This window comes from Syngnathus floridae, chromosome 12, assembly GCF_059516105.1.
Source record: "Syngnathus floridae isolate MCC-2025c chromosome 12, RoL_Sflo_1.0, whole genome shotgun sequence".
In the NCBI taxonomy this organism is placed as follows: Eukaryota; Metazoa; Chordata; class Actinopteri; order Syngnathiformes; family Syngnathidae; genus Syngnathus; species Syngnathus floridae.
The window spans coordinates 809,638-832,394 of NC_142424.1; the positions used below are offsets into that span (position 1 = coordinate 809,638).

Consider the following 22,757-nt stretch of genomic DNA (forward strand, 5'->3'; position numbering starts at 1 on the left):
TCAAAATGGCCGCCGTCTGTCTGCTGCTCGCATGTGAAGAAACGCTGACTAGCGTTAGCATTTGAACGCGGTGCTAATTTCCAAGATGAACTCGGGTAGTCAATTCAATTAGAATGGAAAGATGGCCGAAATGAGAAAGAAAGCTGCCGGCTGAGCTGGAGCCGGCCGAGATTGTTGTTAGTCTTTCCTGCTGACGGCGGCCGGCTTCCTTCATAGATCATCTGCTCGTATCAAGCAGTCAAAGCAAAGTGTAAAGTCAGCGGGTAAGCGACACGGATAGGGGTGGGGGGGGGGAGAAAAACGATGGCGACTTCCTGGTCATTGGGCTCAATCTCCTTGCCTCCCTCCGTCTTGGGCCTAATCCACTTAGTCGACTCTTCCTGAGCTTCCAGGCTTCGCTTGATTCCATTAGAAAGACCCGGCGCATGACCCGCTTCTTATTTCATTAAAACGCTCCAATCTCCGACTCCGAGTCATCTTCTCTGTCTTTTGATGTGATATGGAAATGGCCCGAATGGAAGGAGAGGCACGGAGAAGGCCCAGATGCCTCTCGTTGTTGTTGTCAGATGACCTTGAGTGAGCAAATGGTTGCGCAATCTTCTATTGATTCTCCTTCAGTTTGTCTTTTAGCACTTTGTTTGACCTTCTCCAACTTTGACCGCTCTTCAGTTGAACCGCCGAGTCTTTTGTTTTGGAGGCGCCAGCCAACGTCCGATCGGGTGACGCCATGCCAAAAAACAAGACTGACTTTTAACAGTCCAAAGAAGCGAGCTCCCTCCTCTGCGTCCGTAATGGCGCCGTATCTCATTACCGCCGCGACCTGCGGCGCACCGCCGTATAGAAAACCCATTTCGCCGGAGCGGCAGCGGCCGGGCCGAATATTCATTATTCAAATTGGAGGCATTGGGAAGCCCAACGTGTTGCTACGGCCACACCAGATGAGATGAGATGAAATAGCTTAGCCTTTTGTCCGGGGAACATTGACTAATCGTCCTGCCCCCCCCACCCGAAAAAAATCAATTTCACACCCGTAAGCAGCAGGCGGCCCTGATTGTACAGTACTGCTCAGGACCTCCCCCGCCACCCCTCCGCCCTCCCAATTCCCACAGCACGATCATCTAATACTCCCAGCAGCCGCCCAGAATAACTTATTGATAGGCGATTACATTACGGGCTGGAAGGGACGGAAGAGCGGCGGCTTTCTGTCATCTCCGCGGGGGCTATATTTGGAGCCCCGTTACCGGACAAGGCCCACTCGGACGCCACGCGGCACCTGCTGTCACCGGCGCGCTGCCACGCATCAACAGTTGCATTATCAAAGGCGGAGGAAGCGGAAGATGGCGTCCACCCGGCCATCCATATTTGCCACCTTGGATCGGTCGGCCTTTGAGGCCCCGGCCCCGCCTCGCTCCGCCTCTGTGCCGAGACTGAAAAGTAGCCATGATCAATACCTGCAGGCCTTTTACGGGATGCCAGAGGCTTGTTTGTGTGTGTGTGTGCTGTGTCAGCATCCAGCCAAGACTTCATTAAACACCAGCCGCCCGCGCACACATGCACGCACAAAAGCCGCGCCCCTTTACCCCCAACTGTCGCTCATTTTCACTTTCCCTCCTCACCCCGAGACCCTCGCTGCACAAAAACGCGGCGCCGGCCCCTTCTGCCGTCCGAGTCCAGGCTGCTCCCGACAAGGCTGTTAAATACCATTCAAATGTCAGCCTGCCATATTGATTGGAATAATAATTCTGAAAGGTTGGAGCCACGCGCCGCGGTTGCTAAGCGGCCCGCGTGACGGCCCCGAGCATCCTTCACTGTCACAAAGTTGCCACGTAAGAGATCCTCACACAGACGTTGCTTTGCGCCCGACTACCGAGACCGCGTCTTTGTGTCGTTAATCATCGTCCCGGCGGGAGCGATGGGGTCATCTCGAGTCGGTCCGCCACGGCAGACAACGCGTCGATCGGCCAGCCGGTACGGCTTCTTTTGAACGTTCCGGACGTGGGAGGGGCCCGACGATCGATCAATCGAACGTTTCGCCGGGTCGTCACTTCCGGCCAGCGAAAGCCAAAGAACAAAACTTTCCGTGCCATCTGACAGAGGAATTGAGAAAACAGGACAAACGGCTTCTTCTCCTCCACCAAAACCTTCCGTCTGTCCGTCCGTCAAGCAGCCATTTTATGACGTCGCCATCTCATCTCCTTTTCTACTTCCTTCAATCAAACCAAAAACATTCCGGCGCCATCACTCGGCCCTTGATGCGAGAATTGTTATTTTTGGAGAAACCTTTTGACTTTTTTTTTTTAGTTCTCTCCACACCCAAAAAAAGCTCCCGTTCAAAGTGGCTTTACGTTTGTCGTCACAGACAAACGAGAGGCAAAAAAAAAAAATGGGCGCCTCACCTGGCAGGCACCTCGATGTTGGAGATGGCGTAGAAGTACTTGTGCAGATTGTCCCGCTGCACGTACGTGCCCCCAAGGGCGGGCCTGAGGAGCCTCAGCCTGAGGTTGGTGAAGGTGAAGAAGTCCCTCAGTCCCTTCATGCTCTCCATGCGCGTGTACAGGCTGTCCATGTTGTGCAGCCGCGAGCCGGCGAAGACGGCGAAGCGCGCCCGTACCTCCAGCGTGACGTTCTTGTTGCTCTTGGAGCCCACCCAGCGCGAGTACTGCTCGGTGCAGATGACGCGGGTGACGTTGGCGGGCGTCAGGTCGTGCACGCGCTTGGCCGGCATGTTGAAGTTTTCCAGGCAGTCGTCGGCGTAGTACTGGTACGCTTGCCACGTGTGGCCGTGGTCCAGCGACTTGTCCAAGATCATGACGGTGGGCCGGCCGTACTCGAAGGTGACGTGGATGTCGTCGGTGAGCTCCAGGCTCTTGTTCCACGACATGGAGATGTTGGCCAGCAGGGGCTCCGGGTGGCGCCTCCACGTCACCGTCTGCCAGTAGGTCAGCAGGCCGTTGCGTTCGCGGTCCTGCATGAGCTGAGGGGGGTGCGCCAAGTCGGGGTTGGAGGCGTCGCACTCGTCGCTGCACAGGTACGGGTTCTCCTACCGGAAGAAAGACGAGATGAGGCCTTCCGTCAGATCACAAACGTATTCTTTCGTTTGGTTGAGGCGGTTTCTGAACACTTTGGCTAGCCTGGTTGCTAATAGCATTTTTCTGTGCCGAGAATGCTAGCCCGGTTGCTCATAGTGTTTTCTCTACGGAGCGTGCTAGCCCTGTTGCTCATAGCGTTTTTCCGTACCGTGTGTCCTAGCCCGGTTGCTAATAGCATTTTCTGTATAGCTGATCTGGATTCTCCAGCACAGTACGGACATGCAGGGGATTTGAACCCAGATCCTTTGACTATGAGGCAGACGTGCCAACCGCAGCCTCCGTGAGAAAATTCCTTTCACTAGCCCACTGCCGAAAGCGTGTCAGCTAAGCGGACTTCATCATTTCACTCCGTTACATCCCGAAAATCCCGGGATGCCCCGGCGCGGATTAGCCGGCCCCACGTGTTCCGAGTCTGGCGGATATTTCTGTGAAATAGACGTAAGCCGCTTGTCTGACATTTTACATGGGCGCAGAAGTTCAATATTGACACAAGGAGATCCCGGCAGCTGCCGCGCCGTCGTCTCTCTTTTGCTCTCTTCATTTGCGCAATAAAAGATGCTCTCGCCGTGGTAATGATCATCAACCCCCCCCCCCCCACGGGGACATTCGCAAGACAGAGAAAGGCCGATTATCATCGCAGCATTTAGTTACAGCCATTGGTCGGATCAAAGAGGGCTCGCTAATTGCCATCGTTTGTACGGCCGGGTTAATCGTCCGGCAGCGATGACATCGTCCGCCATCCTTATTTGGCATTATTGGCGACTTCCCGCTCCGTACCTGCAACGGAATTTAATACCGTCGGTTCTTCTCGGAGCCGCGGCTCATGCAATATTCTTTTTGGATGTTAACAAGCTCCTGATGGAGAGTCTTAAAATAAGCCTCCTGCCTTTCGCACGCTCTTCTGGCGCGCTTCCAGCACGACATGATAAGCCATATCGTTTTACGGCCGGCTTATATGGTGCTTTTACGTTGCCTTTTACGTCCCCGTTTTGGGATCGATCCGAACGGGAGCAAGCGCGGCGCTAGCTAGCCCGATAGCGGGCGGGCGACGACAGTGTTATACCAACTTGCGTCATTTCTCGATTTCATCTGGAAGTTCCTAAAGCTTTTGTTGTTTTGAAGCCAGTCCTAGCGACCCCTTCGCTTTGCACATAGCGCGTTTCCCCCTCAATTAGATTCCATTCGGAATCCACCACGTGCCGGTTCCTTCACCCCCCGCCGACATTTAATATTGTTTCTACTTTTGTTCTTTTTGTCGCGAGCGGCCGCTGCTCGCTCAGCGGGAGGCGGCGACTTGAACCTGCGCGACAACAACGCGCAAAACTAGCTAATGAGCACGAGGAACGGGGATCTTGGAATCTCGCCTAATGATGAAACGGAGCACGCTTTTCTTCTTTCCCTTTTTTAACAAGCGATGGCAAAATCAATTTTGTTAAAACTGCCAGCGTGTTTTACGAGCGACCTAATCTCAGCTTTTGAGAACCGTCCGCGCCCTGATCTGTCCATCTTTGGGAGATTTTCTGAAAGCGGCAGCGCTTCCAAGTTTTACGAGCGCCGTCGTACATCCGTTTCTGGGAAGCGGCGCGTACGCTTGTTTGTGGAAGTGAGCCGTCACTCACGGCCAAGGTAGCGAAAGTGAAATTTACAGCCCCAGCCTTCGAGGCCCGGCCACACGCTCCATCATCTGATTTACGTTGATGGCGGCGAGCGGGAAAAGTCGGGCGGAAGAAAATGCTTGGAGTGCGTTCCGTCGCCTCAGCTGACCTCGGCTCGGACACGCGTTTACACACAGAGGACGGGATTAGCCGGCTTGTTGTTCTCGCGGTGACCCTCCACCTGCAAATCCTATTGAAAGTGATCCCGCCGGCCCAGATGCCGCCGCCGACGTGGACACGAAGGCTCAAAGTAATCATTTGCAAAGTTCTTTGCGTGACCCGAAGAGCCTCCTTCCGAGTCAATCGCGACAATGACAAAATGGCAATGGGGTTACATCAGATAATGAATTGCGCTCCGCTCCTGTCAATACTTCTTAAGGGGAACTGGATTTTATTTTCGAGGTGCCGCCACCGTCCGTTGTGCTGAATGTTGCACTTGCGGAAGAAGAACTCATGCGCTTAATCATGAATCCGTTTTCCTCCATCTCAGCGGGCGGTTATTTGGACCTGTACGGCCTCAAATTGACGTCAAGGCGACGTCGGGCGCGCATGGGGAACGTCATTGGAGCAAAGCAACATAACAGGTCATTTGATTTGATTTGATTTTGCCGCAATCACCGATGCATATTTTTTGACTGAGACAAAGCGCCAAATACAAAATGAGGAGGAGGCATGGATGAATGAGGGAAATTAATTTGCTGGTCAACAAAATGAATGAAAGCACCCACTGTGGAACATTAAAACATGCAAAATTGGACTGGTGGAAATGACACATGCTGCCATTCCTTCTGACCTTCTATGAGGATTAACTACTGTGGATGTGAAGTCATATACAGTACGCCAGAGAGGGCGGGGCGGGGCGCCTTTTATTTATTTATTTATTTATCTATCTATTTTTTATGATCCCTCCCATGAGGGACGCAAGGTTGCGTTTAAGCCCTTTGTGTGCCCTGCATGTCCTTCGTGTCCTGCTCTGCCAGCATCATCGGCTCAGTCTATCTATGCCAGGACACACACACACACACACACACACACACACACACACACCCGCACGCTGAGTTCCCAGCCAACTGCTGCGGCAGGTGGCCCGCACTGCTAAGCCCCTCCAGCAATTATCCTCCCCGCCATCCCGTCCGTCTCCACGACAACAGCCGTCATGATGCCGCGGCTTTAAGCCACTTCCTGTTTTGGTTGATTTGAAACAATTGATTGTTTCGATATACGAGTCATATTTTGAACACAATCGGTGCGGCAACCACATAGACAGACACTATAATCCTCAATAGTGCGGAAAATAAATAGCGAGTCACAGTAGTCAACATTGGCCATTGGAATTATTCATGATGCGCAAATGTTTTAATTCTCTATAATGTACGTATTTACAGTATTTTTTTATATATACTAATAGTACCAAGTGCTATTTTTCCTGATGAAAATACACTTATGCGGAGAGACTATAAAAGGTGTCTGCACAGCCCAAAGTACATGTTGTAAAACATGCAGACTTTTTGAATATTGTGAAAATGTAGACCGGCAGTGACACAGCATTCCTGCGTCTTGCTCTCCGTCCTCATCCCCTCGTTGTCCCAGCCACTTCCGGACTCTTCTGTAAGTTATATTAGCAGCGAGGGGAATATAGTGTATAAGGGACGCTGAGCAAAACACGCAATATATTTTGTTTGGGGAGGGGGGGAGGGCATCAAGTGAAATGACCCTCCTGTTAAAAAGGCCTCCGAGGGGCCAAAGCCAAGGATATTGCTTTTTCATTTATGACATTCATCGCGCTGCGAATGTTATCGCGGCCGCACAAACGTTTGGCGCACTTTTCATCAACTGCAAATCATTTGCAAGTTTGCACGCAGATGGCGGAGCCGCTTCCCCTCCACACTGCGAGCCGTCGGTGCAAAACACTCCGCCCAGCCAGCGCCTCTAAGCCCCTGTGGCCGATCCCTCTTAGTCCTGCCTCGCTCAGGCACAAATCTCACTTAGAACTGCCCTCGCATTCTGCCAACACCAGAAGCTGCATCCCTGCCCACTGCTGTCTTGGGTGGGGTTAGGGCAGGGGCATATCAGGACGCTGTCCAGGGGAGGCGCAGTGTACTGGGGCCTGCCCTTTCGTGTGGCCTTGAAGGCCCACAGCTGGACGGGAGGGTTGGGGGTGGCGCCCACCCGTCCGTCCGCCCATCCACTCCAGCAGCTGTCATCGTCCTTTTCTTTGCTTCCTCACCGTTCCTGTTTTTCTCTCCATTCTCCTTCTCAAGTCTATTTTTAGAGCTGGCTGCTTTCCGACTTCTAAAACGGGCGTTGTGGAGCAGGGAGGCGCGTTGTTTTTTGTCTCTTTGACGTGCTCGCTGGCGCGTGCGCTGATATTCCCGCGCCGGCCCGTTGGCGACCGCTGGGCCGGAGCTGGAGGGAAATGCAGACTGGGAAGCTTGGCCTTCAAAGCCCAAATAACGAGCGAGCTTAAAATGCTCGTTTGTGCCCATGCCACGGTTCTGCTTTGCAAAGGTCTGCTCAACTCCGATTTATCGATTGATTTCCGAATTCCCTGCGGGTTATTGCGGCGCTACAACGAGGCGCTCTGGAGCGGCCACGCGCAAAGGGAGTCAAAGCTAAGCGAACGAGCCAACCTTGTTCTTATTTGGTGGGAGAGGGGTGATCCGATTGAGCCACGCCCAAATCTCAGGCAAAGCGTTTCATTTGTGCGGGAATCGGAGCGTCTCCGTTTGTGCTCGCCGTCGACGGCCATCTTGCGCAGTACGGCGCGGTAGCGACTGCGAACGAGCCAAGACGCTGAGCGCGCTAGCGCTTGGCAGAGTTTCTTGCACTCCTGGCGAAAAGGAAGAACAAAAATAACGAGCGATATCAAAAAAAAAAAAAAGCAGCCTCCCTGTGGAGGAAGTACAGTAAAGCGAAAGCAAGCAGGCGGGGATGGCGCAGCCTCACATCAAATACGGCCCGAATCCTCTCCAGTTTTTAGGAACACGCAGACACGGGGTGATGGGGAAAGCGAGGGGGGGAAGGGAGGGGGGGGGACAACAAAAAAAGCCACAATTTTGCATCTTTCGCCGCAGTCGCTTGTGTGAAGTCTTATTAAAGACGAGCAGCTCTGCCCGTGGGGTGATTCCCCCCTCCCCCTTTTTCCTGTGCCCCAACTTTTCCCTCGACTGGTGGGATTGCATGCAAATGCGCGGCAATTAAATAAGAAGTCCAACTTTTCTGTACAGCTGCCAAATCCTTCAGGCGGGGGGGAAAGCTTCTTTCCTGTAAATAAATGATCGAGGGAGAAGACGAACGTGGCTCCATCCCAATGTGCAAACGCGTCGACCGATCATCTGACCAATGCTGCCCGTCGCATTTCAATGATAAAAAACGTTTAGGGGCCAACATCAGAAGTAACATGCAGAGAATGGATCGGCACCAAACTAAATATTTGAAGTAAAGAAAACAAAAAAAGAGGATCTTTCAATAACTTACTTCAACCCCGCCCTCACGTAACTGATTTGAAACTTTGATTTTTTATTTGGCAGCACAAGACTTAGCAACTTGTGTTTGTTTTTCTTCATGAAACAAATGTCGGAAGTTAAAAGTCCACGCATGTGATGGCTATTTCCCCAAAGTAGAAGAGCAGACATACTGTGAAAGTTTTCTCTTTTCTTGGGCAAAAGAGGCCTTCAGATGGTCGGCATAAATTAGTCAGCGAATGACGGCCACGCGAGGTGGCGGCAGCGGCGGCGGCGCTGCCAAGGAAACTGTCAGCGCTCGGCTTCACCGACTCGGCCTCAGACGCCGACGTGGCGTTAAAGCGCTGACTCGGACCCCGCTGCTCCCCACCCCGCCCAACCGTGGACGGGCCGTCGCCGGGCCGACCCTTCTTGCAAGGAAGCCCATTAAGGAGCCCATCAATATTTCATCAGAGCTCACTCAGAAGCAGAGCCAGAGAACTTTCCAGGCCCGAGCCATTAGGGGGCGGACGTCAATACGTCAGCTGCGGCCGCCACCCCCCCTAATCCCCTCCCCCCTCCCTTTTGGAGGAGTCATCTGAGAGCCTTTCCAGAGACTTGTTTCCGCCTGGTCTACATGAAACAAATCGTTAACTGTTAAGCGTCCGCCGCATCCTGTCGGACGCCAATGATGGCGGAAGCCCGCGGGACGGGAGACGGCGGCTTGTTTGTTAACACGCCAGAGTTTTGGGCTCACCGATGACCGGATGGTTCTCTCCTGACGAGTTAGCTGCTTAATTCTCGTCCATAAAGCCTGAATATATGAATACCGTGAGGACGGTTGTGGCCCGCAGGCTGGGCCGCGTTAAATATTGCTGACATCTTAACGAGTTTTCCCACCGAGCTTTGCCCTTCATTGTCCTTGCCGTGCATCTTTGCATTTTAGTTGAAAATCTCAATCTGGGCGTGGCCGAGTGGATGATGTCACCGGCACATTCGGGAGAGCAAGACTCCCACCCCTGCCCTGCCCCGCCCCGCCCGCCCCGACCGAACCCTCGGCGGGCGGCAGCAAAAACTCACCAGGGTGCAGAACTTCTCGGGCGGGTTCCCGCAGGTGATGCCGGTCGGTTCCACCTTGATCCTCATGTAGTCCTTCATGGACTCGGCGCGAGGCTGGCACGCGTAGTGCTCCCACACGGAGCCGTCATCCGTGCTCACCAGGGACTTGCACAGTTCGTACTGGCCCCCCAGCGCGGAGGCCCAGCAGTGCAGCAGCAGGAGCGCGACCCGAAGAAGCATGGCGGGCAGGGCGGGGCGGCGGGCGGGCAGGGCGAGGCGGAGGGCCGACGCGCATGGGGCGCCGATCATAGGGAGACTTGGGGCATCCTCGGCTGACGTTCACTGGCCGACAACGAAGCGACTGGTGAGGGATCCGGGACGCGTTTCCTTTCTGGCTCGGACTTCCAGGAGCAGCTTTTGGGGAATGAACCGGGCGTGCGCTGTGAGCATAGTGCCGCTCACGCAGATCCGCGCCTCACGGCCGCCGCGGGCGGGGGCGCTTCTCCTCCGGCTGGATCCAGACCTCTGGATTGTCCTGCGAAGGTGCAAGATGACAAGTTTAGACGCTTGTTTGTTGCTTTCAAAGCAAATCCTCTTGACGTGATCCTCTTAGGGGGGGAGCTGGCGCACACCCGAGATTGGTCGTCTTTCAAGATGACTTTCCAGTGCAATGATAATGAAGATCGGACATTGTGGCCAAATCAACGACAGTCTTGCTGAAGGAAGGTCCAAAACTTGTCTGGGAATTTTGGCCTTCTTAGTGGGCGTGGCAGAGGAGCCACTTCATCCAATAAAAAAACGCCGCCAAATGATACTTTTGGGAGGTTTTGGTTGAAAATATTGATGAATAAAAACTAACAAGGTCGTTCTGAAAACTATTTCAAGCCAACAAAATTGAAAAAATATATATAACGAAAAGAAAGAAAAGGTCACGTCAGAAAGCCGTTGAAGAAAATTGGGCATGAGGTATGTTCTTTGCGACGGCACTACTTTTAGTTTGGGATATTTGGAATTAGTATTTCTTCAATCAAAAGAATCATTTCCAATTAAAACCTCAAAAAAGCACCCGGAATATAATTGTTTTATTCCATTTAGTGCAGAGGTGTTCAAAATGAGGCCCGGGGGCCGATTGGCGTCCATCCTCTGTTGTTCTGAGAAATATTCCAAATTCAAAAATTCAAAATATGAAACGGCAAACGCGTTTAGTTTAAAGAAAAAAAATGGGTGTCAGGGACTTTTTGTGACGACCGCATCTCATGGCATGGGGCGATGGGCTTTTTTTTTTTTAACTGTTGACTTTGCCTTAGAAATGCTTTGCTATGTAAAATAGTAGCATGTCAAAATTGATTTTCCAAATTAAAACTATTTTTACCTTCACTTTCTGCGTGACGCTCCGACGAGTGAACACATCATCAGGTGAAAATGTTCAACTTGCCGCATAATTGTGAAACGTAGAGATGAGACTGAACTGTTGTTTGGTGCAGGGGTGGACCTATTCTAATTCGAATACGGGACCGAGCCACCCCAAAATCTGTCAGAACCGGCACTGGCTCTGCATAGTCGTGAATTGATACTTTTAATGGTGCGTCTTCAGAACTTGAAGAAAATATGACTTTTGTGTCGTTGATCGATTTAAGTGGTGGAAATTCAAATGATTCCATGAAATGATAAATGATGTATTTGTGGCATAAAGCAAGAACGTATTGATTTCATTCAAATTTGTCTCGTTCATGTGTCGGACCCGGCCTTGAATGAAAAGTGAGAATTTCAAAGTGGCGTTGAAAGACATTTTTCTCCCCAAACTTTGGACAGCCTTGATTTGAGCTGAACCCCCGCCCGCCCGCCCGCCTGTCCGGGGCGCCTGCACCCCCCTTGCCCTACTTAACACAGCACGTGGAGTTGTGTCTTAATTCGATCCAATCGGGTTGGCAAGGCAGCCCGTCCCTTTTGTCCCACTCCCAAGTCCAAAAGCCGCACGTTCGGCCGTGCGAATGGCCGCCAAGCCGAATGAAAAAGTCTAGCGAGCGTTCGCTCCGTTGTGGTGCACTTACTAGTGGTAGCGCGCATCCACGGGACGCTGGCCGTCCTCCCCTCTCTTGGCGGGACCGGCGCCGATCATCCGCTCTCGCCTCTCCTGGCCGTCGTGAAGAGGCAAAATCCAAGTGAAAAGCAAAAATGAGCTTTGCGAGGACGTCCTCGAGGGTGCGGCGCCAGAAAGGAGTATCAAAAGTAGAAAATGTTGACTTTGAGGGAAAGGCTTGCTTGTCGTCCTCCTCTCTCCCTCCCTCTCCCCCTCCCTATCTCTCTCTCTCTCGCTCCTCACCGCTCCTCTTCTTTCTCCTCCTCTTGCTCACTTTACGAGCTTCACGCGGGATGCTGAAGGGCGCTCGCTCGTTTGTTCGTTGCCTCCCTCCCTCCCTTGCTTTCTCTCCCTGCCCCAGTCCCTCTCTCTCTCTCTCTCTCTCTCTCTCTCTCTCTCTCTCTCTCCGCCCCTCTCTCTAATGCCCAGGCTAAATCCTTCTGCCCATCACTTTCAATCACTATCCGGTCCTGACGTCCACCCCCAGCCCGCCCCGGTGCACCCCGCCCCGTCCCCATCCCGAGTGGTCCCGAGCTGCAACGATGCAAAACCTGCACTCGTTTCTGCCGCACGCATGCACGCACGCACGCACGCACGCACGCACGCACACGCACACACACCTCCTCTTCCTCGTCCTCCTCTTCACAGATGTCTTTTTTCTCCCCCGCCCTCACCACCTCCACTCCCCCCCCCCCCCCCCTCACATAATGACCTTATCTAACACATCTTTTTACACTTGGGAAAATGATATGAATACATTAGCTTTCGGGTGGCGAGCGGTGTAATAACGTTGCGGTTCAAAGTTGCAGAGGTGAGCCCACGATGAGCCATGAAATTATTCCCACCTCACAGTCACCCAGATAAATGAGTAAAATCACGCAAAACTTTGGGAAGATTTTTTTGGTGAACCAAAACCAAAATTGTTGACACTTTTTTTTTGCATTTCATGCAAAAATAACGTCATACAAAAATGGTTGCACGTCTTTGGATTTTAAAGTCTTTCCACCTGCGGTGATGTGGTTCGTTGCACCTTTGTGTTCACGTCATGACAAGTCACAGCCAAGGCTCGATAGTTTGTTTGCGGCTGGCCGACTCTTGGCGGGTGACCAGTCAGTGCAGTGCGGGTGGACCTCATGTAATCTCTGTCCCCGTATGTTTAAATGCTTCAGGCCTTTTGTTCCCCATATTGGCCAGAAATGAATCAGACCACGCGCCACCTGTCGTAGCGTGTGCTTCAAACAGGAAACAACCACACACACGCACGCCACACGCGTGTCGTGGTTTCCTAGCAACTCCTAGTTAGGAGTTTCACCTTGGAAGCCGTGCTCTCTCCACCTGCATCAGGTGCATCGCCGACCAGGGAAGGCCAAAAATAACCCCCTAGTGACCCTAAAACACACAAGGCAGAGCCGTCGAGGCGGTTGGCATTGACGCTTGCCTCTTGTATTTTTTTTTTTTTTTTTTTCCTCCCTCAAGTTTCATTCTTGCGTTTCCACGATAGAATTTTTTGCTGATATTTTAGAAACAAAAATGCTACAAAGTTAGTATTCTTTATCCTCTGCGAAGAACGAAATCCTTTTTCCCCCATAACAAACAACAATTTTTGTTGCTAATTTATGACGCCGAAACGAGGATGTTACTGTACCCTTTGGAAGTAGCGTGTGTGTGTGTGTGTGTGCGCACGTTTGAAAGGCACCTCCACAAGGTTTGCATCGATCACCGATCGTGCGATGACACCCGCGTGGAGGCACCGTCACCGGCCAACTGCTCCACAAAGGAGACCTGACGCACACACACACTGTACATGCGCACACAGAAGTCGAGTGTGTTCATTGCAGACATCAGGCGTGGCAGCTTCACAGCTTTTCTCAGTGTCATTTGAATATTTGACATGATTATTATATTTGAAATGAACTGAAAATGAATTCTTAATTGGTCAAATATTTCTGCTTTTGTACGTGTTGCTGTCTTTTGTTTGTTATTCTTATTATCATTATATTACGTATTATTTTTTTACTAATTGATAAACGATTGTCCAGAAATCAAATGTTCACTCGCACAACGGCGCAAACACCCCTTTCTACAATTCGACTGCACAAAAATAGGGACACCTCGCGTAACACACAATGCGTTATTTAGTCGCCGGACTTTAAATCACTTAAAAGGGGACTGGCAAAATCGGTCCAGTGAATGGGTGCAAAGTGCGACTTTATTGACGGTGACGCCGGTGTCAGATTTATCGGCTGCCGCTCAGCTGCAAAGTGTTGCTCACGCGCAGGCTCCCCACCCCCCCGAGATGTACGGGAGATTTACCGGCCCGGCAGCCGCCACGCTACCAGCGCTTCGGCCATTATGTCCTTCATTAACCGAGCCGCTGAGAGAGAAGGTGAGATTTATTCCGCTGCTCTCGGGTCAAGCGGGTTACAGTTCCTCTCGTCGACTGCCGGGGCTTTGTGTTGACTTTGAGGGCATGGGATGGGGAGGGGGGGAGCCGTCGCAGGGGCGGGATAAATCCAGCTGGATCGATAGCAGCGTTTGGTCGCATTGATCTGCTCACCCCGCCCCGAAAGGTTGCGACCCTGCCGTTACTCACTCGTCCGAGCTGCGTAAAACGCCCGTCCGCTTGTGTGCGGGAAAGGTCAGGTGATGTCATCACTGGGGACAGGAAGTGACTCTTTAGTCCGTACAAGCTGATTTTTTTTTTTTCATTGTGGAGTGGCCTTACAATTTTTTTTTTTTTTTTTTTTTTGCGGTGTCGTGTTTATTGCCGTCCTTCCGCAGGGGCGAGGGGTAAACGTGACCGAGCCGAGGATTGCGTGTAATTAGGCTTCCGTCTTCGGAATCTCATGGATCGGGGTCACGGGTGGAGCTGGGATGGATATATGGGAGAGAAATGGATACGACGGCGTGTAATGGCATTATGGGCTATTTTTAAGCCGTGCTCTCGCTTTACAAACACATTTACACCAGCCAGTAGTTCCATTTGAAAGCGGACCCCGAGCAAATCAATTCAAGTTCCGGACGGGCCGCAGCAACGGAGCCGTGCGTTTTTGCACCTTTGACTCGGAAACTTTTCCTTATCGACTCATTACTGTCCAGTTCTGTGTCGTGTGGCCGATGCGGACGTTTTAGTCATTTACTGGCCACATGCGGCTAAATACAAACCTCCGAGATGCTAATTGGCCTGGCAGCAGTTAACAAGTTGAGTTTCCGTCGCGTTTCAATCGCGCGACGCATCCCATCGAGCGCTAACAAGCCGCTGACCAGCGCACGGCACAACTGCTGTGTGTTTGAAGCAGCCGGCGCATTTTGGTTTTCTTTTCATGAACATCTGCTGATTATACACAGCAGTGCTTTTGCATGAGGCCTACACGTATGAAAATGTCTGTTGGAAACCTGCTGTGCGTAAATGTTTGCTCAACGTTTTTTACTCTGCTAGATATTTCTCGGACCAATTTTTCATTTTCAAAGTGTATTTGGTTACGTGCTGAGTTTTTGGTGTTCCCAATGGCTTCTGATTTTAAAAGTCACAGAGAACATCTCGCCAAAATAGCAGGCTAGCTTTAGCGCCGCTGTAAACGTAAACATGTTGGTAGCTTGCAAACGCCCCATCGCAGCGCAGCGTGTCAGCAGCACCTTGACCTCCTTTCAAGGAACTTTCCCACAGCTTTCAGAGTCAGGGAGGCAGCGTGGGCGGGTGGGCGATGGAGGCGCGTCCGGAGCTTAGCCCCTGAGCCGCGAGATGATAATGATGATGCGCGGCTCCAGACTGCGGCGCAGGCAGGCATGGCTCGGCCTCTCCTCCGCTGCACCCGCCGCCTGTGTAGCCGTTAATGTAAACACGATCGATACGTTTGTTGGGAGCGCCGCACGGCTAAAAGGCAAGACGTGCAACTAGCGGGCCGGAAGATTGAAATCTTGCACACTCACCCTTGCGTATCGCCACCATTAAGCTGAAGCAGCTCTTAGCGGACGCCTGCGTGTGAGCAAAGTTACACTGACTGACACAAGATGGCCGTGCTTTTGTCGTCCGTTTGTCATCGCGGCAGTAAACAGAAAGAGCTGCCACGGAAGTCACACACTCGCTCGCTCTTTACATTTGTTTGCTCTTCCGACCATCTGTCGCCCACCGCACTTTGGCCGGAGAGATCAACTCATCAAAGCTAATAAGTGATGCTAATGAATTGTTGTTAGCACACCTGCCGGTCGAATCAATGTAAATCTTCAAGAGAACTCATTTTTATTAGCAAGTGTACAGAGACGCTAACCACTCGCTGTCGACATGCTCGCGTTTATCTTCTCCATCTTTGTGCTTAGCTTCTCCTTTTGAAGACGTTAATTGACCCGAGGCCGGCCGGCCGGCCGGCGACCAGCGCGTCGAGTCAGCGTTGCGGTTCGATGCTATCCGAGGCATTAGCGCACCACTCAGCGGCCGCCGTAAAAGCCGTGAGAGAAGGATCGGAAGGGAGAGAGATAGAGAGAGAGCGGCCCGAAACGACGGTGACTGTAGCAGCTTGTGACTCGCCGTTAGCGTTAAGTAATTTGTACTTCATTTATCGCCCTGATATCGTTGGCTGCGCGCACACACACACGCACGCACGGTGCTTCCCTCCAGAGTCACTAGATCATTGTCGCATTAGCTGCCGATTTCCCTGCAGGCATTTGCGGTGCCCCGTGTGAGTGACTGCGTGTGGGCAAGCGGTGACCTCGCACACGAATGCAGTCACAGGAACGTGCTGAGAAGCGGCATCATGAGAAGATAGAAATGAGCCCCGTCGTATTCTGCCAAAACACAATCAGCGATGAGTAAATCTTTGCTGGAACTTTTTTTGGTGTCTCCCTTGTCATTCTCCCTAAAGGCTAGCGGTGATTGGGCGAGCTAGCCAAAGCTAGCAACATGAAGTCTTTTTGGTCCGTCATGGTTTTCGGCAAGCGTCAGACGCTAGGTAGTGACTTTTCTTCTCCTCTTCCTTTTGGCAAGTGTTTGATGGCGAGGCTTCTTCAATCTTTGCAGCCTGGCATGTGTGTTTGTGTCAAAACAAATCAAGCTGAGACAATCTCGCAGATATCCGGCAAAGCGTGTCTTCTTCCAAGGAGGAAACGACGGGAGTTGTTTGCGGGGGATACCAAATGTATCGTGCTTTCTATTCACAGCTTGTGATCATGCCCCTTATTTTTATTTTGTATTTATTTATTTATTTTTTTACACCTTTTGCTTTTATGTATCAAGCACACCGACACGCTTGCCCCAACATGGGTGGAAATGTGGTGGAAACTTTCTGATGCCTTCCTTTTTGTTCGTCGGGCATCAGGGGAAGGCTTCTCATCCGTTGATCGCTCGCTGTACGATCAGCAGTCACATGACGCTCCAAAAGAGCCGCTTAAAATTCACCCCCCCGCGCGCACTCGTCAATCAACGCTAACGACATCAGAGGCGAGTTTTGCCGGGGATCAGTGGCTGCCAGAAAATTCCCCAGGCCCGCCCCCGTACCAGGAAGGTCACTTTGCCGCCGGCGCTCTTTTCCTTTCCGCCGGATGGGAGAAAAAAGGTTGCGTGGGAGCGGCCGGCCGACCGGCCGGCGTTCCTGACTAATGAGCGGCAGGAAGACGAGGTGAAAATGCGGCGGCCATATTAGCCTCGCTCGATTGTGCGGGCGCGACATCATTAGCCTGCTTTCTGGTCGCCAAATATCTTCTCCCGCTTCGTTGCGTTTTTCTGATCAAAAGCCGCATTTGCGCAGCGCGTTTGTAGCCTTCAAGGAAAAAAAGTTGCGGCTGACCCACGTGTGTTGACGGTCTTTTTTTTCTTTTCTTTTTTTTTTTTTGGCGGGCACGGCGCGCCTCTTTTCTGCTCCTCGGCTAATGACCCCGCGAAGCGACGTAGCGACAAAGCCCGGCACCGAGCGAGCCGCTAATAAGCAGCCGGCTCACACGCCAACTGGTGTGTGAGCCTCAAAGAAATCAATGAGAACACATCCAGGCGTGAGCCGCAACAAGCTCGTGACCATCGTGCGGCCCTGCTGGGCTCTTTCTTCTATTTTTTTTTTCCCATAACAAAACATGATGAGACGAGCCTGGTGATAAAGCTAGTTAGAATTTACAGAACATTTTTGCTGCTATTAGGTTTAAAAAGTCCCGCGTACCGTTACGATGTGCTAGTTTCACATGTTCTCGTTTTCACATGATGAGTTGTCTCGTTAAAATGTGTCGAGTTTGACTTGTGCGTTGCATCGCTCGCAACTTCTGTTTTCATCTCCTTCTAATGTTAATATTGACATGTTTTTCTTCTACATTTAACGTCCTTGCATAAATGTCTGACAAGGACATTGTTATGAAATTCAGGACTTGTTTCCTGCTGTGCCGAAGCTCGTCGTTCTTTGAGACAGCTGGATTCTCCTTGGGACCCCTTAGCCCAATTTTGTGACATCGCCTTGAAAGAGGTGTACTGAAAAAGCGTGTCATGGAGAAATCAACTTCTCCAGGAGCTAACGGTAGACGGGCTGACGTGGGACGTGTCAAAGAACACAGCAGCGCGGATGCAAAATTTGGCTTGAATCCTAGTGGGTGGGGGGGGGGCGTCTTTTGATGCCCATCGACTCGTCGTTGGCTCGCCTTCTCTTAAACGGCCGCCCACGCCGCGTTGTTTTCCCGCCGATGTGGACCCTTCCGCCGAGGCTTTCATCAGTGCGACTTGTAGCCGCGCCACAAGTTTGCCTTTGAATTCGGCGGGGGGCGCACGACACCGGGGGTTCCCAAATGCGCACCCCTGCGGGTGTCCACTGATCATGTTTTGCCTTTGCAGTCAACCCCCGTTTACCCCGTGGGATATCTTCCACACCCGTCCACAAAACTTTTGTAAGAAAGAGAAACCATTCAAAAACATAAGCGCTAGCAAGCTACGACTGTGAGCCTTAGTAGCTAGCGAATGAAGCCGGCTCAGCTAATAAGGAGAACTATTTAGCTGTGCTGCTTTCTTGCCTAGCAATCTTGTTATGCTAATGTGAGGCCTGGTAAAATTCTGTGGGGCTACCAAGTGAAGTCAGCTGAGCTTGTGGCAGCGGTGAAAACTCCATTTATTGTCGGGATACATTCCAGACTCAACGACAATAGTTAAAAGTGTTCTGAAACATTTGTGAGTAGAATAAAAACAGCGGCGGCACAAATACAGCGGGGGGGACGCTGTGAAAAAAGATGGAAAGTCGCGGCTTGGCTTTCGTGTTCTCGTTGCCGCGGCAAACGCGAGCGGGCCGCCGTTACTCAGCCCGCATTGACTGGAGCTCATTTGTCAACGCTTCGCAGTCCGGCTTTTAATAAAGTCACGGGGTGGAAGGTGCGGGAGAATTAGGCGACCGTTGGCTGCAGGCGGCCGCTCGCCGCTTTGCTGTCACACGCTCGCGTCAACTTGCTCAATCACCCCGGCGACACAAAGACGGCGGCGTTTAAATCCCAAATGAGTTTCTGGCCACGGACTCACTCGCTCACGTCCAAATGTCTGATGAAAGTCTGATTTATGGCCGAGCGGGCAAATGGCACGTGATTGTTTCTTGTTGCCGTATTAGACCGGAGCGGTTCTCTGGACACGACGCGCGTCGTACATCACGCCGTTGCTGCGTTTACACTGCCGCTCCGAGTGCACCGTTCCGATGTAATGCTCGTATCGCATTTATTTGATTAAAAGTTAGAAAAGTCTTGATGGAAAGTCAATCACTAAAGTATATCCAGAAATAAAACAACAAGGGGTCTTGACATTCCTCTTCCTTCAGCTCGCCGTTCACATTTAATTGGCAGCATCGATGATCCAATCGGAATGGCGATATTAGGCTAGCTTGCCGGCCGGCAAATTGACAATGGCGAGATTCTCTCGTAAAGTTTGTCTTTGGTTGCTGGGCTGTGTCCGCCCGTTGCTTACCGTACTGTACTCTCGTTTTCCTCCCCGCGAGCCCGCCCGCCGCCACCTCATTAAGGGTCCTGACTTTGCTGTATATCTGCCACGGTATGATCATTAGGACGCGCGGGGGGAATCAATCCCGCCGGCCGGTGCATTTCCGTTGCGCTCGCACCACCATCAAATGACCTTGATGACTGGCGTTCGCGTGGAGTTGAGAGGCCGCTGAGATAAGACATAGATAAGATAAGTTTTTTTGCCTGCTTGCTGACCCGCTTTGGATTTTGGGCTGTCCGTTTTCATTTGAAAGGAAGATGTCTGCGTTTACTTACGCGTGGACGTTTTAACAAATATATTCCTTTTTCTGCAGCCGTCGTACAATGGCGAGTTCGGCGCGTCCGATCGACGGCAACGTATCAGCTCCGTTCCGAGCGGCTTAATTAAGCTCCAGAAGGCGATAGCAGTTAATTAAAAATAATTCCCGGCTACGGCGGCTAGGGCCGGCCAAGCGACACCGGGGGAGCGGCGGGCAGCGGCGCACCCTGGGCCGCGGCTCACGCCTAATTAGCGGCGCAGTCCAAATGTTTCAGCTCAAATTAACATGCCGCTCTTTCGGCCCGCCCGCTAATTGACGAGCCTCGTCCGAGGGCGCCGCGGCTCAACGGCGCCATGCGCAGAATGTTTAACCGTGGCGTAATTAGAGGGAATCAAAAACATAAAAACAGCTTGTTCTGTGCTGGACTTAAGTGGATTTGCGCCGCCGTGTCATCCCATGACCCGCGCCGCGCCCAAGCAGGTGGGAACGTGGAAAAGGTCACGGAGGGCGAGCGCGCTAAATATCCCATAATCCGTCGGGACTCCAAGACAGCCGCATAACGAACGCGTTTGGACCCGACCTAATAATCCCGACGAATATGGGAGAGGCATCGGCCAAAGTCACTTTGTTGAATAACATCAAAGGTGCTACTCGCCGCTAACTGCCCACAGTAGTTGTAGTTTTATTCCTCCGTAAAATGCAACGGTGACGAAAAACGGCGCTCCGAAACCTGAGAGGGCGAAGCATCATTCAATACGAAATCCCAAATTGTGCTCAGTCTTTGCGCGTTTTCACTCGCGTATTAAGAAACCAAAAACGCACATGACGCTGGGCATCCTCCAGAAAATCTCACTGCCGTCCTCAGCATTTTGTGGCAGAACATGGGACTGCATCGAATGCTCCCTCTCAACTCTGAAGTTGTACTTGCCTGTACCAAAGCATGAAAAAGGAACAAAGACGTCTCTTAGTTTCACAACTGGGCTTGTATGTTCCACCCAGCTGTCACTCGATGATCTGACACATACGAGAGAGGAAAAAAAAAAAAACGCCATTGTGTCCGTGCTGTGATAATAAAAGCACAAGCGTGAAAGTGCACAAACACACATACACACGCACGCACTGAGAGGAGAAGGGAGCCCCCCTTTCCTGACACATGAAAGCCGACACAGAGTCGAGCAGGCTCGGCGGACCTCGGGGAGCTCTAATGGCCTTGTAGAGTGCAGTCAGGGGGAGTGAGGGTGAAGAGCAGAGCAAGGTGAACCAACGCACGCACGCACGCACGCACTTTGCACACAGCGCTGCGAAAGCCCAGAGAAAACGCCTCAACTAAGAGAGGGAAAATAAAAAAAAGAATTGACACAGCCGAGGCGCTGCAGTGCGAGAGTGAAGCACGGCGTCCTGACGAAGCCAGCCGCTGTTTCTAAAAGGAGCTGAACATGAATTATGCACGTTCCTCCTCCTCCTCACATGAGGGGCTTCTTCCTCTTCCTGCTGCACCAAAGCAGCTGCTTTCTCCTCATCCTTGGAGCAACTTGAAATCCAGCGGCGGCAAGTTGAACAGCCCCGCCATCACCTTGCAGTGGGAGAAACCCCCCCAAAAAAACGAGATGATTGGCCGATTCAGAAAAACGGTGACGTCAAATTTGTAAAACGTTGTGTGTTTGTAAAATGGAGCAAATATTGCAATTTAGCTTTCAATTTCAGCTCGCGTTTTGGCCAGCGGCATAAAAGTGTGTTTGCACGAGCAGCATCCCTGACCCATCTTACCGACACCCGATCTCCATCACTTTAGCTTCATGTCCCTCACACACACACACACACACACATATACGCACACACACGGGCGGGTTGGCCTGCGGCGCTCGGGTGCTATCGGATTCTCATAAGCAGGTGAAAGAAGAGAAGCGGAAGTTGAATGTTTTGTCATCCTCGGCCCGTCGGGCTTGCGGTGCAGGAACGGGCGACCTTCAAATTGTTTTTCTTGCTGTGTTCAAGAGCAAGAAGGAGAAAAGAGGGAATCTAATGTGGCACGTGTGCTTGCTTGCTTGCTTGCTTGCTTGCTTTCTGATCTCCCCATTTGGACAGTGGTGACCAAGTGCAAAGACGTCCGCTTCCATTTCCGACTCCCGAGACAGCCGCAAGGTCACCTCCCTCCTGACCGCTCGGGTGGGAAGTCACCAGCGGGCCATTTTCGCGGAAGAAAAGCTGCAAAGTGGCGCCGTAGCGTCCTTGTCAGCCGCGAATCCGCTGCTACTTAACGGCACCCAATTACATGTTCCCTCGACCTTCTCTGGCTAACCTCCGGAATACCTGTAGAAGTGACGAGTTGATCCCCCCCAGGCTTGACGTGAAGTCCATCATTGAAAAACGGACAAAAAAATGAAACATTGTTTATTTAAACAGCAAAACGTTGAAGTGCAATTTCACCCAATGAGAGTTTGTTAGTGTCATGCTAACATAGAATGGCAAACGCTATAGACAGGCTAACAGAAGCGTTGGACCTCCTGCCTTACCTCATCACCTATTTTTCTTTTTCCTTTTTTTTTTTTACCCCGCCTTTTTTTTGGTGTAAATTGTGAAGCTTGAGGCGATTAAAAGGGGGATTACATACGGTGGGATTACACCGACCTCCATATCGTGAGGCCTCGGGGACGAGATGAAAGTGTACGCCGGGTCAAGACGGGAGGGAGGCAGGCAGGCTGATGATGTCTTGATGGCGGGAACATTGTGGTTAGCAAAAGCATCCGTAGCCTCAAAAAAAAAAAACCTTCAGCATCATCGTCTCCGGGAATGCAAATGATCCGGAAATGTCTCTTCCAAGGTCAAATCTAAGGTATAAAAAGCCAAAGAAGAAGCAAAACGCCGTCGCGTCGGCAAGCAATTTTCAACTCTTTAGATTGGTCAATCTATATATTTTTTTGTTTCCTCGCAAACACCCCCGTGAGCTCCTGGAGCTCGTTTTCCGCAGTTACCAGGAATGCTGAGGCGGCGTTTTCCGCCAGCGCTTAGCCTTAAGTGCAACCAACAAGGCGGCGAAACGACCACAGGAAATGCACGGCGCCCGTCAGCAGGATTAGCGCTGACTGTCATCGCTCATCGCACACTACTCAACAGCCTGTTTTTTTTTTTCTTTTTCGTGAACCATCGTAGGATTAGTTGCGAACATTCAAACGGGACATATGGGAGCCTCGGCCAATAATGAGCAGAGATGAGAGGAAGCGCAAACCGGC

The 22,757-nt window shown here is 51.7% G+C and overlaps 2 protein-coding genes across 20 annotated transcripts in view; one reads left to right on the top strand and one right to left on the bottom strand.

Moving 5' to 3' along the window:
* Positions 1–11,649, bottom strand: part of ntng2b (netrin g2b) — a 30,984-nt gene extending 19,335 nt beyond the window's left edge. For 7 of the 8 annotated variants that reach the window (XM_088392797.1, XM_088392795.1, XM_088392796.1 and 4 more), the window contains exons 1-3: positions 11,298–11,649; positions 9,268–9,781; positions 2,397–3,040 (exon numbers count right to left, since the gene is read on the bottom strand). In XM_088392797.1, coding sequence (XP_088248923.1) covers positions 2,397–3,040; positions 9,268–9,555 — 932 coding nt within the window. In that variant the 5' untranslated portion in view covers positions 9,556–9,781; positions 11,298–11,649. The remainder of the gene's footprint in view (positions 1–2,396; positions 3,041–9,267; positions 9,782–11,297) is intronic. The other variant, XM_088392802.1, reaches the window with a different exon arrangement.
* rapgef1b (Rap guanine nucleotide exchange factor (GEF) 1b) overlaps positions 1–22,757 on the top strand; it is a 78,882-nt gene that overhangs the window by 20,771 nt on the left and 35,354 nt on the right. The window lies entirely within an intron of this gene.